At 33.2% G+C, this 17,735-nt stretch overlaps 3 protein-coding genes across 4 annotated transcripts in view; all 3 read left to right on the plus strand.

The window, feature by feature from the left end:
* The first annotated feature begins 2,636 nt into the window (after positions 1 to 2,636).
* On the plus strand, positions 2,637 to 5,676 carry LOC111696653 (succinate dehydrogenase assembly factor 4, mitochondrial). Its single transcript, XM_023466328.1, has 4 exons — positions 2,637 to 2,726; positions 4,143 to 4,204; positions 5,166 to 5,269; positions 5,372 to 5,676. The coding sequence occupies exons 1-4, from the start codon at positions 2,643 to 2,645 to the stop codon at positions 5,449 to 5,451; spliced, it is 330 nt and encodes a 109-aa protein (XP_023322096.1). The 5' UTR covers positions 2,637 to 2,642; the 3' UTR covers positions 5,452 to 5,676.
* LOC111696651 (MICOS complex subunit mic25-a) lies at positions 5,677 to 12,880 on the plus strand. 2 transcript variants are annotated; one of them, XM_023466327.1, is made up of 6 exons: positions 5,677 to 5,805; positions 6,783 to 6,982; positions 7,195 to 7,299; positions 8,761 to 8,864; positions 10,959 to 11,015; positions 12,672 to 12,880. In XM_023466327.1, exons 1-6 carry the CDS (start codon positions 5,709 to 5,711, stop codon positions 12,730 to 12,732), a joined length of 624 nt encoding a protein of 207 aa, XP_023322095.1. In that variant the 5' UTR covers positions 5,677 to 5,708; the 3' UTR covers positions 12,733 to 12,880. The 2 variants fall into 2 exon arrangements, with proteins under 2 accessions (XP_023322095.1, XP_023322094.1); XM_023466326.1 differs by lacking the exon at positions 5,677 to 5,805 and adding an exon at positions 6,149 to 6,239.
* A 630-nt stretch (positions 12,881 to 13,510) lies between these two features.
* Positions 13,511 to 17,735, plus strand: part of LOC111696637 (nuclear distribution protein nudE homolog 1) — a 9,278-nt gene continuing 5,053 nt past the window's right edge. Inside the window, exons 1-6 of the mRNA XM_023466312.1 lie at positions 13,511 to 13,631; positions 14,240 to 14,305; positions 14,829 to 14,893; positions 15,841 to 16,039; positions 16,701 to 16,795; positions 17,196 to 17,253. Coding sequence (XP_023322080.1) covers positions 13,512 to 13,631; positions 14,240 to 14,305; positions 14,829 to 14,893; positions 15,841 to 16,039; positions 16,701 to 16,795; positions 17,196 to 17,253 — 603 coding nt within the window. The 5' untranslated portion in view covers position 13,511. The remainder of the gene's footprint in view (positions 13,632 to 14,239; positions 14,306 to 14,828; positions 14,894 to 15,840; positions 16,040 to 16,700; positions 16,796 to 17,195; positions 17,254 to 17,735) is intronic.

Genomic DNA, 17,735 nt, shown 5'->3' on the forward strand with positions numbered 1-17,735 from the left:
ATCCAAGCGTAATGTCGTCTTCCTACCATTCACCTTTGTATCGGGTCAGTTTATAAACCCAAGAATGTATTCCAGCATAGCTCCGTCTCAGACAGAGAAAACATACCATCCATCTTGAATAGTAAAAACGTTTGAATTAGTGAATACTTAAAATATACAATCCGTGAATAATTCTGCAATCCGTAGCAATTCTACTTAAACAAACGGGGTTTTTAATTTGGAAGTAATAACCAAATGTTTTAAACTGACCCCATCACCATCCTCTGAGATCAAACCCCTCCTTGATCACCCCAGACACACTCTACTAGTAAGTTTCTCAATCCTATTAAAAACATTAAACAGTTTTATCATAATTACTTATTATATATTACTAAAGTGTATTTTGTAGGTTCGAAATATATATACATATATGCAACTATGTGTTTGTGGTAACAGTCACAAGTCGAGTTTCTATGAACCTATATCAAGACATCCATGATTTACGTCATCCTTTCAAACTATCTGACCTGAGACAAATCTGGTATGGACGTTAGATCTCTCCAACAGGATCCTATAAATGGAGTCATCGATCCATTCAACACCAAGACCCCGCACCAGGAACCTCAGAAAACATGTAACAGAAATTTACCCTGCCTTCAACAGGGATGTACTCCAACAACCAGGTTTGCAACCACCTCCTGGAAACAAACTTGGTATTCTTTCTTTACAACTGCTCAGACCTTCGTGCCAACAATCAGAATCTGTCCAAGAAGGTACTGAAGATTTGTCTCCCAAAATCAAAACCCTACAAGCCAACTCAGAGATTATCCAGCAGTTCCACAACGCAGAGGACCTCCACAGCATCTCCCTCATTCAACCACTGATCCAGAACATCATGAGAAGTCTCCCCTTGGAAGTGAGATTGATTTTCACCAATCAGTTCATGGAATTCAGACGCCAATATCCTGCCAATGTCCGACCTCCTGCCTGCACGTTCTTGTTCCTCGCCCAGTTTGTGAACAAGTTGGAAAAGAGCTATTGATTGAACCCTTCTCTTTTTAATTTGAACTACTCCCTTGCAAAACGAGAGATTGAACCGCTTCGTTATGGACATCCCACCGCCATGAAAAAAAACCTCCACGTCCTCCCTCTGGGACTTCTCCTGAATTCAAATTCTCAAATTCCAGTGACAGGGTCTACTAAACATTCAGAATTTTTAAATTCTTAATTTTCCAACAAAGGGAAAATATTCTTCAATGTATTTGCTTATTAATTGTCATTTACGGTCGGTCAACTTCTCCATGTTTGCAAAATGCTTAAATTACCAATGCTATACTTGGATTTTTGAATTACACACACACATTCTTATCCAAATTGCTCCACCAGACTTAAAATTGCCCCTTTATTCAACATTTGTAACCCAATTGTTTCTTTAGAATATGCCACAAAATATTTTTAATTTTTACCTAAATTTAATTTTCACATCCCCAAATGTTTTATAAATAAAAATAAAAATGCATGAAATTAAAATCTCGGAAAACAAGATTTTATGGTGATTACCAATATATTAAGGTGGTGGAGAATTACCAATTGAAAAGCGGGCATACCGCAAAACTGAAAACACGTTTTGGTGGCGGTAAATACTAATTTGAGGACTTTTGCACTCCCCCCCCCTTGTTTGGGGGAGGATCGGAAGCCCTATGGACACGGGAAGTACCGCAAATAGGTAAAATGAGCTTCGATAGCTGTGCACGGTAGGCCAATTGCCTTCCCTCCCTCGTAGTTGGAAGTCGTATATAGAGACAGTTTCATACAGTTTGTCCCAATAAACATGGGAATTGAGAGACGTCTTGAATATTGTCTTTGATTTTCGATAATTGATAATGACATAAAGTGCATCAAATCAAGATCTAAATAAGCTCTCTAAAATGATGGTATAACCTTCTTTGTATCTTTACAATTGAGGAAGATATCAGACATTTAAATAGTTTTGTTGATTTATAATTAACTAGAATTTGGACAAATTTCCCAATATCTCCGTCAATTTTGAAGGTGAAAATGTAGACCTAATTTTGGAAATCCCGAGACTATTAGTTTTCGGTGATAAATTTTTTAGCCAGCTGTGACACTACAAAATCATAAATACGAAATAATCCCGCTTGAAACAAAGACGACACAGAAGACGTCATTTCAATTTCATTCCCATGTTTATTAGGACAGCCTGTATTATTAAAATATTTTCAAGATATTTTGATATAAAAGACGACATTTGTTGCCTGTGTTTAATTCGCCATCTTTATTCGTCTGCTTACGAAAACCAAACCAAACTAGTTTTAAATTTCACTGGAAAAAGTTCAAGGAGAAACAAATTAAAAAAAATTTCGGGTCTGTCCTAGTATACGATTTTTGGACCCCCCCTGCCCCCATTCCTCCCCCCTCCTATCAATTTTGTACATGACCATTAATTTTCAGCAAAACCAAAAATCGTATACTAGGAATATACCAAAATTTCTAGATTTTAATTAAGATTATGAATAATTCCCATGTGGTACTTTTTCATATAGAAATTCGAAATCATAAATTATTTTCCTATAAAACACAGGAAGGTATTTTCTATTTCCGAAATTTTTGTTAAGTTAAACTTTATTATTTTCAGACTAAAAATGTTGCCAGGAGTAAGATCATCTTTGGCTAAATTAAATTATTCAATTGTTTCAAGAACTTTTTATGCTTCAAGAGTTGTAAAGGTGAATCATGTTGTATCTCTAAATATTGAATAGGGGGGGGGNCCCCCCCCCCTCTTGTGAGAAAATTTGCAATGACAAGATTACAATTAAAAGATAACAATGTCGAAAAATGATATCTTATTAATCTGTGGTTTTCAGTATTAGTAACGTTTCTGAAATTGAATAAAAAAGACCGTAAATTAACTGTCAAACTCGTCTGTAAACGTAATTTATAGTGATTCACACTTTTTCAATCATATTTCAGATTCCTTTCAAAGGGACTGATCAAGAACGATTGCTGGACCCTTCCCCACGCCCCCCTTTCCTTCAAAAAATAATGTGTATGAATATAATTTGTTATATGGGTGCAGCGCCCGGCTCCCTTTTCTGTCCTAGTCGCAGCACTCGACCCAGATATCGTCTTAGCCTAACCTAACCCTGAAATAATACATAAATAAATTTTAATTTTGTTAATAAATTTTCGATATTGGTCTTGTACAAAATTGATGGGGGGGGGGGGGTGTGGGGGGTCCAGAAATCGTTCTCTAAGATTGATCCCGAGAATGTACCAGGAGTACCAGTGTCCGAATTAAATGAATAAAAGCAGCGTCTCTAATCCCCCATAAACCGGTTTCAATTGAGAGCCGGCATAAATCATGAAAAATTTAATACAATTTTAAGTGGAACCAATCATATTATTTGAGCTGCGGTTAAAATTTAAGGAGCGGCTCAAATTCTTTAAATTCGGCCTCATGTCAAGCATTGATCTTCATCTGGAGCAGACCGGAGGCCGAATTTTATGAATTTGAGCCGCGGCTTAAAATTGTATTAAGCCGGTGCTCAATTGAAACCGGTTTATGGTAGATTTTAGCTGCGACTCATATTCATTAAATTCGGACACGGATTATTCAAATTCCTCTTCAGTATTTATTTTTTTGCCCAACATTTTGACAATCCCATTTTTCCACTGTCCAGGGCAAATTCTAATGTTTTTAAAGCTGAATTTGTATATTGAATGGCTAATTGAGGAATAAGTGATTTAGTAGTTGATGAATATCAAAAGTAGGCAATTTTTTCCGGGTTATGGGACAGAAAGCGTAATTTTAAACGACCCTCTATTTAAAGATGGCAATGTCTGATTTACAGTGGTACCCTTAAAATCTTTGTCTGATGAAGTGTGAATTAATTAACAATGTTTATAATTTTCTGAAATGAATTGTGGTTTCTCTACAAAAGTGACTTGCGCATTTCTACTGCAGGAACACATATAGGAATTAAACCCTTTTAAACCTAGGAAAACGAAGATATCTTCCCAATTAACGATTATATTTTGAATCGGGCATTACCATCTTAATAAAGAGGCCACTTGTTATTACGCTTACGTTCCTTTAAAGTCATTTTTCATTTCTTTTACCCTTAACCTTAAACATTGTTTAGCATGATCCCCCATCATCTAATTCTACCCCGTCAAAAGCAGAATTACACGCAGAAAAACTCAGGTATTTTGTTTTAATCACAGAATTTTTTTTAAATACTAAAAGATCGTCTTTAAATTTCCTCCTGTATAAATAAAATGGTTCACCCCGCCCTGTCCTGTAGCATTTTAATGTGGCTCACTGTAGATTCGTGTATTTATTTATCTATCTATCTATTATGACATCCAAAATGTTACCAGGAAACCACCCCTCCCGGCAACCCTCTGCCTCACTTAGGAGTACATGGGTCACAGAGTTAGCATGACATGTGCAATGATACTGTTATGCCCGAGTGGAAGTAGCTGAAGCCGTGAAGAGGGGGGTCCAAAAATCGTTCTCTTGGACAGACCCGAAGTAGCCCTTAAAATCGTTCTTTTTATCTGTGGTTCATTGGTTGTAGTCCATGTTTCCTTTATAATTTTAAAACTTTAGTCCCCAGTTGTTTTCACAAACATTTTTTTAATTTCTTATAATTTTTTAATGGATTTACAAATAGAATGGGTTTGTTTTAATTTGGAATTGACTTTAGCGATTTTGATTCTAAAAACTCCCAGGCTAAACGATCTTATTTAAACTTAATTTTTTTCATTCCATGTAAGCAGTGTTAGAATCCGGATCTGTTGGATCTGCAAGATTTGGCTTCTTGGATCCGGATTCAAGGGTCAAAATATCAACTAAAAACTGCAAAAAAAAAGTTTTACTTTCAACTCAAATCTAAATTATTGAAAAAAGACAGATTTGATAAATTTAATTCTGAAAATGTTTTCAATTCAAGAAATGCGTCAAGACATTTTTGTACAGAGAAGAAAAAAACCATTCAAAATAATTAATTTTCAAAAACAAAAACATCGAGATCAAATTGATATATGATCAGACTAAGCTTGTAAGGTGAACGTTGCCAATCAAGCATACCGCTCTATCAATGAAGGGTCCCTTCAAATTTCGTTCACTGTCACTTTAAATATCTGACTTTAACTTTTTTCAGAAAGAAGACTCCTATTGGTAAACTAGATGAACAACCTACTGTTCATCCTGCACAGGAGAAGGAACCTCTTAAACCATTTCCAGGAGGGGTCAATCCTAAAACAGGAATTATCTAAAGGGGCGGGAGGGAGGATTCTTAAAGAAAATACGCACCCTAAGGCTTTATTCTTACATCTGCTGCAATTTTTTAAGGATATTTTTTTCTAGGGGAAGTAGGGGGACCTAAAGGGCCTGAACCTACCAGGTATGGAGACTGGGAAAGGAAAGGAAGAGTTTCTGATTTCTAAATAATCCCTTGAACTAGTCAAACAGATGCCATTGCTTGTTTCATGGTACAACAAATGCAACATGTAGTACAACAAATACAACATGTAGTACAAGATGTAGTATATTCACGGAAATTCACTCAGAACATAACTCATCTGAAATGTATTATATTGTATATATTTATGTAAAAATAGTTAGTTTATTTCTTAAAAAGAAAATAATTGTTCACCTCTGTAAAATTTCAGATATTAGCAGAATGGTCTGAAAGGGTTCTAAAATGGGAGCCAACCAGAGTAGCAGAAACATCACCGTGGTCAACGATGAGGCCACTGGGGTTATAAAAATTTCTGACTCTGTAGTGCAGAGGCTTAAAGGTAAGATTCTGAACTTTGTGGTGCGTAGGCTTAAAGGTAGGGTAATAAAGATTCTGAACTCTGTGATGCGGAGGCCTTTGTAGGGTAATTAAGATTCTGAACTCTGTGATGCGGAGGCTTAAAGGTAGGGGTATAAAGATGCTGAACTCTGTGATGCGGAGGCTTAAAGGTAGGGGTATAAAGATGCTGAACTCTTTGATGCGGAGGCTTAAAGGTAGGGTTATAAAGATGCTGAACTCTGTATGCGGAGGCTTAAAGGTAGGGTTATAAAGATGCTAAACTCTGTGATGCGGAGGCTTAAAGGTAGGGTTATAAAGACTCTTAAGTGATGCGGTGGCTTAAAGGCAGGGGTATAAAGATGCTGAACTCTGTGATGCGGAGGCTTAAAGGTAGGATTATAAAGATTCTGAACTCTGTGGTGCAGAGGCTTAAAGGTAGGGGTGTAAAGATGCTGAACTCTGTAATGCGGAGGCTTAAAGGTAGGGGTATAAAGATTCTGAACTCTGTGGTGTAGAGGCCTATAGGTAGGGTTATTAAGATTCTGAACTCTGATGCGGAGGCTTAAAGGAAGGGGTATAAAGATTCTGAACTCTGTGATGAAGAGGCTGAAAGGTTGGTGTATCATACTTATGAACTATTTGGTGCAGAGGCTTAAAGATAAGGTACGTACGATAAGATTAAATGTACGGTTAGTAAGACTGGCGTAGTGTAAAGGTTTAAAGGTATCAAGATTTCGGACTGTGTGGTGCAGAAGCTTGAAGCTAGGGATAGAAAGATTCTCACCTCTGTGGTACATAGGTCTTAAGGTATGTTTATCAAGGTTATTAACTTACCGGGCGGCAGGCTGCAGAGGTTTCAAGGTGATACGGATTATGGACTATTGAGGTGCAGAGGTTTAAAGATAGGGGTTGTGAGACCAACTCTTTGGTGCAGAGTGCGTTAAGCCATCATTTTCTTCCACAACTGAATATTTTCAGGTGAAATAACAGGAGAGAATAAAGAAGTGAAAGCTGAACCTGCTGCACCCCCCTCTGCACCTTCTCCACCCCCTGCTCCTGAACCAGCTAAGGAAACTCCTCCAACCCCACCTTCTTCAATTCCTACTCCTGCTCCGGCTCCAGTTGAACCATCTACTGAACAAATACCGCATCATGTGTGGCAGAGACCAATTATCCAGGTTTTCAATTCAGCCAGTTTTTTAGAAATATTTAAAATGCTAAAATTTCATATTTTATCTAGTTTTACCCTAATGCTTCATAACAAATGTGTCGCACATCTGGGAATTTTATTCAGTGGACCACTTTGGGGGGGAAGGGGGGGGGGGTAACAAAGTGAACTTGTCTTGTTTATTCCAAAGTTCGCAGGTCTTAAATATATGTTTATGTTCAGTATATTGAGGAGCCCAGTCTCTCCGCCCTCAAGGTGAAACAGGAAAAGGAGGTCGAGCTCAAGAACCTAGAGGACTACTGGAACCAGAGGCTGGTTAAACAACAGGTTGGGTTATTGATTGATTTGGTTGGTTGGTTGGTTGGTTGGTTGGTTGGTTGGTTGGTTGGTTGGTTGGTTGGTTGATTGATTGGTGGATCGATCGTTGCATTGATTGTTTCGTTGATCGGTAGATTGTTGAATAAATTGAATATTGTTAATGGGTGGATTTATTGATTGATTAAATACTGGATTTTTGGTGTGTGCTTTGGTTTGATGACTGAATTGAGGACTGATAGATGAAGGTTAATTTATTCTGATTAATTGTTAATCTGATTGGTTATGAAATTAATTGATTGGTTATGAAATTAATTGATTGTTTGGCCAATAACTTGATCACCCTGAGCTGAAAACTTTTATCACATTTGAGGACTTGAGTCCTATTGAACGTTAGTCTTAATAAACACTAGCATCACAACTGTTCTTGAACATCTTCATCATGACTGTTCTTGAACATGTTAATCATAACTGTTCTTGAACATTTTCATCAACTGTTCTTGAACATGTTCATCATAACTGCTCTTGAACATGTTCATCATAACTGTTCTTGAACATCTTCATCATAACTGTTCTTGAACATCTTCATCATAACTGCTCTTGAACATGTTCATCATTACTGTTCTTGAACATGTTCATTATAATTGTTCTTGAACATGTTCATAATTAATGTTATTGAACATGTTCATCATGAATGCGCTTGAACATGTTTATCATGACTGTTCTTAAACTTGTTATTCATAACTGTTCTTGAACATGTTCATCATAACTGTTCTTGAGCATGTTCATCATAACTTTTCTTGAACATGTTTATCATAAATGGTCTTGAACATGTTCATCATAAGTGTTCTTGAACATGTTCATCATAGCTGTTCTTAAACATGTTCTTCATAACTGTTTTTTTGATCATGTTCATCATAACTGTTCTTGAACATGTTCATCATAACTGTTCTTGAACATGTTCATTATAACTGTTCTTGAACATGTTCATCATAACTGCTCTTGAACATGTTTATCATAACTGTTCTTGAACATGTTCATTATAACAGCTCTTGAACATGTTCATCACAACTGCTCCTGAACATGCTCATCATGACTGTTCTTTAACATGTTCGTCTTAACTGTTCTGTAACATCTTCATCATAACTGTTCTTGAACATGTTCATCATAGCTGTTCTTGAACATGTTCATCATAACTGTTCTTGAACATGTTTAAAGATCTAGACTCCTTTATATAGTCTGGCAAACTGTTCCATAATTTATCACTCTGACAGAAAAAGAGTTTTTTCATATGTTAGAATTGAAATTTTGATTTGCTTAATATTAAGATTAAAACTTAAAACTACAATTGGATTGTGTTGTCATCCTATTCCTGTATTGTATGTTCTGCTTGAACCATGAAGATTCTTCAACATTATCATTTCTATTTAGAATTTTCAATGTCTGTATTAAATCTAATGATTTCTTGTTCAGGAGGAGCATATTGCAATGGCTAAATTAACGGATGATGAATTTAATAAAAGTTTAAAGAAAGTTGAAACTCTGTTTGCAACATCAGGAGTACAAGGAGTATGCAGGTAACTAGTAATTGAAGTAATTCTTACAATTTTATTAAACGTAAGTTCAAGTGTCCCTCTATTTAAAGAGTGGCATGTCCGATTTACATATTAAACTTTTCTCTCATCAAAGATGAAAGAGAGATTTTTATTTTTCTTTCTGGAACGGGTTATTTTCAATTAGGGTTTTCTACTTATTAATGATTTGATTTGATTTGATTTTATTTGATTTGAAAGTAGGGTTAAGAGTTATGATTTCTTTTTTTAAGACCCCCCCCCCCTCCTTCCTTTAGAACATGGTTTAATTGGCGTGTACTCCAAACTTCATTGTGGGAATATTTTGTAGTAATGCCTCTCAAGTCATCATACGTGTTTCATTAAATTTTAAGAAAAGATTTTAGTTTTATCATTTTGCACGCAAAAAATACTTAACCCCTTCTCATTGAAAAAAAATATATTTCTCAAAAACCGGATTGTCGTAAAATGAAAAAAATGTGATTTTAAAATTATGATTTTTTTATGTTATGTAATTGTTGAACCCTGGTGAAGGATTGTTATTTTATATTTAGTTAGGTTAGTGTAGTGTAGAGTGTATAGGGTTGGGTTTACTAGAATTCACAAGCTTAACGCCCTGGGCTTAGTCCATCCATATCATTCATTAGTTCATTAGCCAACTGTTAAAAAATACAATAATATCGTCTGAACATTGTTTTTCAAGATTCAGACTTATTAAATGTTTATTTTTTTTTCTTTCAAATAAATAGAAAAATATTATTTTAGTAAATTTTGATTAAATAAATAATCAAAATCAATTAGTTTGAATTAGATGTTAATCAATCAGCTAAATAATATGAATCGATTAAATCAACTAAATATTCAAAATCAACTAGTTTGATTGAATTCATCAAAGCATGCAAGTTGAATTATTTTGAATGAAATCAACTAAATACGCAAGATCAATTAGTTTAATTGAAATCATCTAAGTATACAAAATCAATCAGTATGAATGAAATCAACTAAATATACTAGATCAATTAGTTTTAATGAAATCAACTAAATATACAAGATCAATTAGTTTGAATGAAATCAACTAATTATATAAAATCAATTAGTTTGAATGAAATCAACTATATACACAAGATCAATTGGTTTTAATGAAATCAACTAAATATACAAGATCAATTATTTTAAATGAAACCAACTAGTTCTACAAGATTAATTAGTTTGAATGAAATGTTGTAAAATTAATTAAGTATACAAGATCAACTATTTTGAATGAAATTTGAATCAATCAATGAAGCTTAGAAAATCAAAAGTGACTAAAACGTAATGTTAGTCAATCAACAAATCAAGATCTTGATCATATAAAGGTTTTTTTGAACTATCATGATACTTTTTAAGAATCAGAAAAAAGTTATGAATCAATGAGATCAATTACAATTAATTTGTTAGTTAACTTAAAATTTTAACCATTAAATAAAAAAAAAATGTAGAATAATGCAAAAAGGTGACTTTTGCAAATTAACTGAATTCTTTTAAAAATCTGTGCTTAATCGGATTTATCCAGTTTTTCACTTATTAAGAATAAATTTCCTATCTCTGCATCCTATCAATTTCTGATACATGAGATGCAATATTTTCAGTGTTATACTTGGATTTCAAGTTTAAACAGAATTAAAGGGAGTTACTTTGAAAATGAGAAATCAACAAATATATTTTCTACAGTAGTGGGCGTTTATATCAATACAATAAAGACAACTTTCGATTAAAATTTTGATTCATATGAAACTCTTTAACAGCATGTAACGCACAAGCATAGAAGTCAAGAGAAGCTGCCATTTAAAATAGCTTCTCTTTAATTATTTGTCAACTGGTAATTCGGTAAGATAATCAACAATGACAAATTTTTCTTCGTTGTTTTGATATAATCGCCCACCACTTTATAGATAGAGTATGGAGGAAAATGAATGATTTTACTTAAAGAAAGGTTCTAAAAAAAAAAGACAAGAAATCGACATTTGAACTCAAAGAACAATCTTAAATTATTATTGATAACATTTGCCCCTGGTCTAAGAGAAATAGATAGTTCGTGAAATGAAAGAGTGTATATTGTAGGGATGAGAGTGACGCTGTCAGGGATTGTTATTCATCAAATTCTGGAAAATCTTTAAGGTATGTTTCTAACATTTTTATTATTTAAAAAAATACCTTAGCAGTAGCTGTAGGACCATAGCTCATTCTTGATTTAGTAATTTCATCTTTAGTTTGATTGATATATTAATAATTCATTACTTCATTCATCAATTCACTCATTCTTCTTATCAATAATTTGATTTGTGTATAAATTCAACTTTTTATTAACCATCATTTCCATTAATCCATTGATCCATCAATCCGTCATCACAATTTCCATTAATCCATCAACCCAATTTCCATTAATTCGTTGATCCATTAATCCATCTATATATTAATTCATTAATTAATCCATCAATCCATTAATCCATGAATCCATGAATCCATTAATCAATGAATCCATTAATCCATGAATCCATTAATCTAATAATCCATTAATAATTCAATCTAACCAGCCTTTAATTGTATTAATTCACTAATTCATTAATTAACTAATCCATCAATTAATCAATCAATAAATTCATTAATTCATTTATCCATCTATTTATTAATTCATTAATCAATCATTTCATAAATCCATCAACCCGTAAATTAATTAACAAGTCCATCAGCCATCAGTTTATAAATTCTATATTTTTTATTCAACAATACGTAAATAAACTTATTTATTAATCTTTAACATCTTTGAAAGGGACTAAAGGCTTTATTTGAATTCTCTTAATAAGATAATGCAATGTTCGATTCACAACGATTCCCTTGAAACCTTAATCTGATAATAATCTGATAATAATGTCGTTTTTCTAAGTGTAATAGTATATTATGCGTAGGAAGAAAGTGTAATTATCAAAATTATTCCACGGTTTTTCTTTCAATATTATAACAATCATTTTTATTATTACACTTACTTCCTATGCATAATAATATTATACTACCTTTACACGAATGATTATAATTATTACACAAAATGGGTGACAATAACAAGAATTATTCCTGATTTGGTTACGTAGTAAATCCGACAAGAATGTGGTATAATAGTATTTAATCGTGATAGTACCAATATGTTTTCCCGCAGTAGAAATGCGCAATGCGCAAGTAGAGAAACCACAATTGAAAAATAGTCACTTTTATAAAATTATAAAAACTGATATCTAATTCAACCTTGATCAGACAAAGCTTTTAAGGGTGCCGTTGGGGACAATTGCCATCCTTTAAAGAAGGATCACTTGAAATTACACTGAACAGTCCCTTTACTCTATTTTCTTAATTCGTCTTTTATTTTGAATTCCTATTTATTTTGGATTAGTTTTTAGAAAAAGCATAAATCATAAATTGTTTTAATAGGTATACCTATTTCACATATTAACTATCAATAATATGTATAATTCATTGTATGAATTTCAAGGTCTTTCATCAATCAAAACATATTTTGAATTTTGAATTTCCCTACTGATTTAATGTTTTCCAGTCAATCGCGAAAAATAAGTTTTGTAAAAGAATTGTGAAATGTGGCGACATTTTCGAAAATTAAAGGAGTGGATACTAGATAGTATATATGGAAACTGGAATATATATTTTGCAGAAAGTTTTTCAAAGATTATGAGGGGAGGGGAGGGGGGGGGGTTTAAACTGGCAAGTTTTTCCCTAAAAAATTGTATAGTTTTAGAAAAAAAATGTCTACGACCTATTTTGTTTCAGATGTCGGGACTCTGTGAATAGTTTTGCTAAGTGTGTCTCCTCTGCTCGCCTGGCCGGTTAAATCGGCAACGGCTGGACGATTTATTCATCCTTTGACGATACAGTCACCTTGTAGAATCGGCCATAATGATATTCGGCCGTGTTTTAGTCGTAATAGAATTTCTGTAGCTCGTCGCGCTTATTACCGAATTAATGTCTTATTATTTTCAGATAAGAAAGTTTATATTATCAATTATTAGTGAATTTGACCCAATTCAGGTATTATTATTACTAGTTGTTTTTGTTTCGATTTTTTTGTTGTTCTTGTTGTTCTTGTTGATCCTGTTGTTCTTGTTGTTCTTGTTGTTCTAGTTGTCCTTGTCTTGTTTTTCTTGTTGTTCGTATTGTTCTTGTTGTTCTAGTTGTCCTTGTTGTCCTTGTCCTTGTTTTTCTAGTTGTTCTTGTTGTCCTTGTCCTTGTTTTTCTTGTTGTCCTTGTTGTTCTTTGTCCTTGTTGTTCTAGTTGTCCTTGTTGTTCTTGTAGTTGTTGTTCTCTTTCATTGTTCTTGTTTTTTTTTTATACTGTTTTCATTGTATTATTATTTTTGTTTTTTTTGAATGTAGGTAAAAGGTCATTAACAACATTACTTTCGCAGAGAAGTTTACAAATTAAGTTATCTTGGCACTTTTCTTTTTGATCTACTCTCAAGAAATCCTCTAGACACTTTTATTAAATGCGACGCCCAACAATATTAGCTAAGTTTTTTAGTCTATTTTTGAGATAACTCGGTTATAGAACTCTTTAAAAGAGAGGGTCACGACAAATGTTGTCAACAGTCCCTTTAAAAATATTTGTTAAGCTATGGAAGATGACGTGCCTGAGTTTGCAAGCCCAACCGAGGAAATTGCATTTTGGAAGGGTAAAGCGCAAGAGTGGAAAAATGCCGCAATAAATTCTAAAGAAGAACTTGACGAATTTCAGGTACAAGAGCCAGGCTCAGCCTGTTGTAAGAAATGGGAAAAGGCCTTAAAATATACAACATCTTATATAGATTCAGACAATTGTAGCACTTTTCACAGCTCTGTAACAAAGATGTATTTTTTTATCAAAAATACACCCTCCTCCCCCCCACTTCAAACTATGCTCAAAAAAGTTCAAATGTTGTTTTTATTGTCTGTGTGGAGTGTGGACTGTGGAGAGCCAAAAGTTATACTGGTTTTTATCGCTTTATTCGTCGAAGAAAATTATGCAATTCTTATTTGGACGGAAAACTTTTTTGATTTTTCCCTCAAGGTCTGGAGGGTTTTTGTTTTGAGTTGTTGGATGGGTCAATCTGCCTAACAATCCAGAGATGATTTCATGGATGTACAGGAAGTGAAAGTCTTAAGCTACCAATATTCCAGAAGAAATTTTGCGGCGAAGCTTTCTTCGGATTGTCTTCAATTTCAACTCAAATAATTAAAAGAAAAAGCCCCTGCTCTTTTATTTTTTTTTTGGTGGGGGGGGGGTAGATATTTTAATTTAGATTTGTGGAATTGATTTTTTTAACAAAATATATTAATATAGAATACCAACTCCTGTATTTTTAGGAAGGAAGTCGTGAACTAGAGGCAGAACTAGAAGCTCAGCTTGAACAAGTCGAGTTGAAAAATAAGGAAACAAAAACATTTTTACTATCATATTTGTTAATTACCTCATTAATAAGCGATCATCAAGATGCATCCAGAATTCCAGTGTTAAGGATCCAGATTCGTTTATCCTCAAAATTTTGGATTCCTGGATCCGGATCCGAAAAAATATGCGGATCCATCAATCAAAAATTGCAAAAAAAAAATTACTCTTAACTCAAATTTGGACTGTTAAAAACGAGAGTTTTTCAAAAAAAAAATCTGATCACTGATTGGTACATTATCAAGTTTTGCATAAAAATAAGCGAAAAAAAAGAAAAAGAACATAGTCCATAGTTTATTCACAATGATGATTTTCTCTAAAATAACTCACTGTCTCCTACATGCCAAAAAACTGAACAACTAAAGAATGTCACTTAAAAAAAAGATATATTTTGATTTAATTGTTTTTATCAAAGGAAACGAATGGAAACGGACCTCCGATTAAGAATCTTCTTTCTTTCAAAAATAATTTTTTTGCGCTTTTTGATTTGTTTTTGTTGTTGACCAGGAATTGAAGAGTATGACGAACAATAATATGCATCAGTTAAAATCTAGAGATGTAAAGAAACAAGGGTTTTGAATACAAATAATTTGAATTTTATTTTAAAAGTTTTTTTAATAAAGGGTTTTATCTTATGCCTTCATTCGAAAATGTCTCTAATTTTCTATCACGATATAACAAAACAATCACAAGCTTTGTTATATAATATTTTCTTGGACTTTGGTGATGAAATTGATAAGCTTTGAACCTAAAATTCATTAAAGATCATGAATTATCTCGCTTGATATTTCAACAAATGTTACAGATTACAGAAGGGTTATATTTACAAAAATACACAAGTCTTAGAACGAAAAGGATGTATCCGATTTTTAATTTTAATTTTGATTTTAATATTAATTTTAATTTTAATTTTAATTTTAATTTTAATTTTGATTTTAATTTTAATTTTAATTTTAATTTTGATTTTAATTTTAATTTTAATTTTAATTTTGATTTTAATTTTAATTTTAATTTTAATTTTGATTTTAATTTTAATTTTAATTTTAATTTTAATTTTAATTTTAAATTTTAATTTTAATTTTAATTTTAATTTTAATTTTAATTTAATTTTTTTCTTTTACGATTCGGGTCTTCCCAACCTTTAAAGCCTATCATGGCAATGCAAAGCACAATCCAACATTTCGAAATGAATTGAACTAGGTTGTTAAATCTGATAATCATTATGATCAATGTACTATAGAAAAAAATAATTTTACAGAGTACGTTCCTTGTATGAACGACAAACTTTGGCCGCTAGGTGTCTCAAGTACGATTCGTATCTGATAGATAGATAATCATGACGCAAACAGTCCTCTGGTCGGCCATTGTAGCCTTATAAGGAATGTGCTCGGGAAATCCATTTATAATGATCAATGAGCATTGATCATTCATAGTATTAGGATGAGATTGAGAACCAAACTGCAAGGTCTGACTCGAAATGTATTATGATAAATTAAATACCTTTTGATTTGGTGGGAAGTACATATTTAGAATACAAATATACAAAGAAACAGGGGAACTTAATTAATCTGACTGATTTTTTTCAGATAAACGAGTTGGAAACTGAATTGTCGGAGATTAAGGGGATCAAGGATAAGCTCGCTAAATACGTGCGTGAGCTTGAACAACAGAATGACGACCTTGAGCGCGCTAAACGGAGCACCCTGGCGTCACTAGAGGTAAAACTTGCGTGCTTTTAGCAAAAATATTGTTTTATGCAGAATTCTATCAAAGTTCACAATTGGACCCTCCATTTATATAAAAGAGTTACTGACCTGATTCACAAAGGTACCCTCAACACCTTAGTCTTTGCAGATTGATGGAGATTCCTTGTTTTTATCTGAGAATATATTTATATACAAAAGCTACTTGCGAATTTTTGCTGCAGATAAATGATGGAACAGATTGTCAAAAGTTATTAAAAATGCCACCTCATTGATAAGTTTTAAGAATATGCATGACAAACATATTTTTTCAATGTAATAGGTGTCAGGGGCGCCGAGATCCCTGGTGAAGGTGTCAGGGGCGCTAAGATCCCTGGTTTAACCTAATTCGCTATAAGTAGAAACAAAAGATATTTTGACTCGCTGAAAATGTCACAAAAGTGATCTCCTGGCGAAAAACATTCCAGTAATCCAGTAATCCAGTAATAACAAATGATTGTGTTGACAGTTTTGTGTTGTCTTATATCTAGATAAATTGAATATAGCTTTAAAATTACTCTGTGTTAGATAATGGTATAATACCATCGTGTAACTCATCAAGAAAAGTGTCACTTCACATTACTACGATAGTGCCTTGAATCTGAAATTCTCTAATATTCATTTGCGCATTTTTTAGGATTTCGAGGGTAGAATGAACGCGGCAATTGAGCGCAATGCTTTCCTTGAATCTGAGCTCGATGAAAAAGAAACATTAAAGAATGCCGTCCAAAGGTAATTTTTCTTTGAAAAAAAACTTGAATAGATCATAAATTGTTAAAAAAAAATCTATTTCTGTTTTCCAATTATCTTTTGTGTTCACTGTTTTATTTTACACGTTTCTTACTGATTTTTTCTGACTACTGTCCAAAAAAAGATAAAATTAGCACGTCAGGAATGTTTTTTGCTGAATTGTTGAATACAATTGATTTCTAGGGGAACTAAATGTTTTTTTGATGGTGAAAAGTATCAAAGGGGGAAGAAAACCTACGGGGTTTGTCTTTTTAAAATTTGCCCGTCCCCACCCCCCTCAATTTCACTTCTTCAAAGATTATAAATCAAAATTAATTGGGTTTTTTGAGAAAACTATGAATGGTCAATTTAAGATAATAAAAAATCCATTTCTTTATTTCAGATTGAAAGACGAGACTAGAGACTTGAGATCAGAGCTGAAAGTTCTTAATCCTCAATTTGTAAGTTCCTTTTATAATCTTTTCTCAAAAAAACTTTATATCGTCTAATCAACAAACAAACCATCTTTTTGTGGGTCACTTGACACGCCCCGCCCCCCCTGCCCTCCTCCTCCCGCGGTAGCTTGACATCCCAACACAACCCAGACCTAACATTTATATCAATTCAGTCCTCTTTTTGTTTGTTAATTTGTTTCTTGGCCTAATTTGAATTCAAATTTACATCTCAAAGTGTCCTAAACTTGTAAAGTTTTATTATCTATCCACGGTGCAAACATTGATCTCGGTCGGGTTAAATTCCAGTTAATAAAGTCCGGTAGCCAAATTTAAAGAATTTGAGCCGCGGCTTAAATTTGAGACGCGGCTTAAAAAAAGTTGGTTCCACATTGGTTTTTCAAGTTTTCATGAATATTTTTTATAAATATTTTATTCTGTATGTAATGTAAGCTTGGCAAGGGCGTATACAGAAATAAATCTAGGGGGGG

The sequence above is a fragment of the Eurytemora carolleeae genome, unplaced genomic scaffold (genome assembly GCF_000591075.1).
Source record: "Eurytemora carolleeae unplaced genomic scaffold, Eaff_2.0 scaffold99, whole genome shotgun sequence".
Lineage (NCBI taxonomy): Eukaryota > Metazoa > Arthropoda > Copepoda > Calanoida > Temoridae > Eurytemora > Eurytemora carolleeae.

Coding starts and splice junctions, on each gene's coding strand:
- LOC111696651 (XM_023466327.1), top strand. CDS start 5,709: ATGGGAGCCAACCAGAGTAGCAGAAACATCACCGTGGTCAACGATGAG. Junction 5,806..6,782: donor TGTAGTGCAGAGGCTTAAAG/GTAAGATTCTGA, acceptor GAATATTTTCAG/GTGAAATAACAGGAGAGAAT. Junction 11,016..12,671: donor AATTCTGGAAAATCTTTAAG/GTATGTTTCTAA, acceptor ATTTTGTTTCAG/ATGTCGGGACTCTGTGAATA.
- LOC111696653 (XM_023466328.1), top strand. CDS start 2,643: ATGTTGCCAGGAGTAAGATCATCTTTGGCTAAATTAAATTATTCAATT. Junction 2,727..4,142: donor ATGCTTCAAGAGTTGTAAAG/GTGAATCATGTT, acceptor AACATTGTTTAG/CATGATCCCCCATCATCTAA. Junction 5,270..5,371: donor AGGGGTCAATCCTAAAACAG/GAATTATCTAAA, acceptor ATTTTTTTCTAG/GGGAAGTAGGGGGACCTAAA.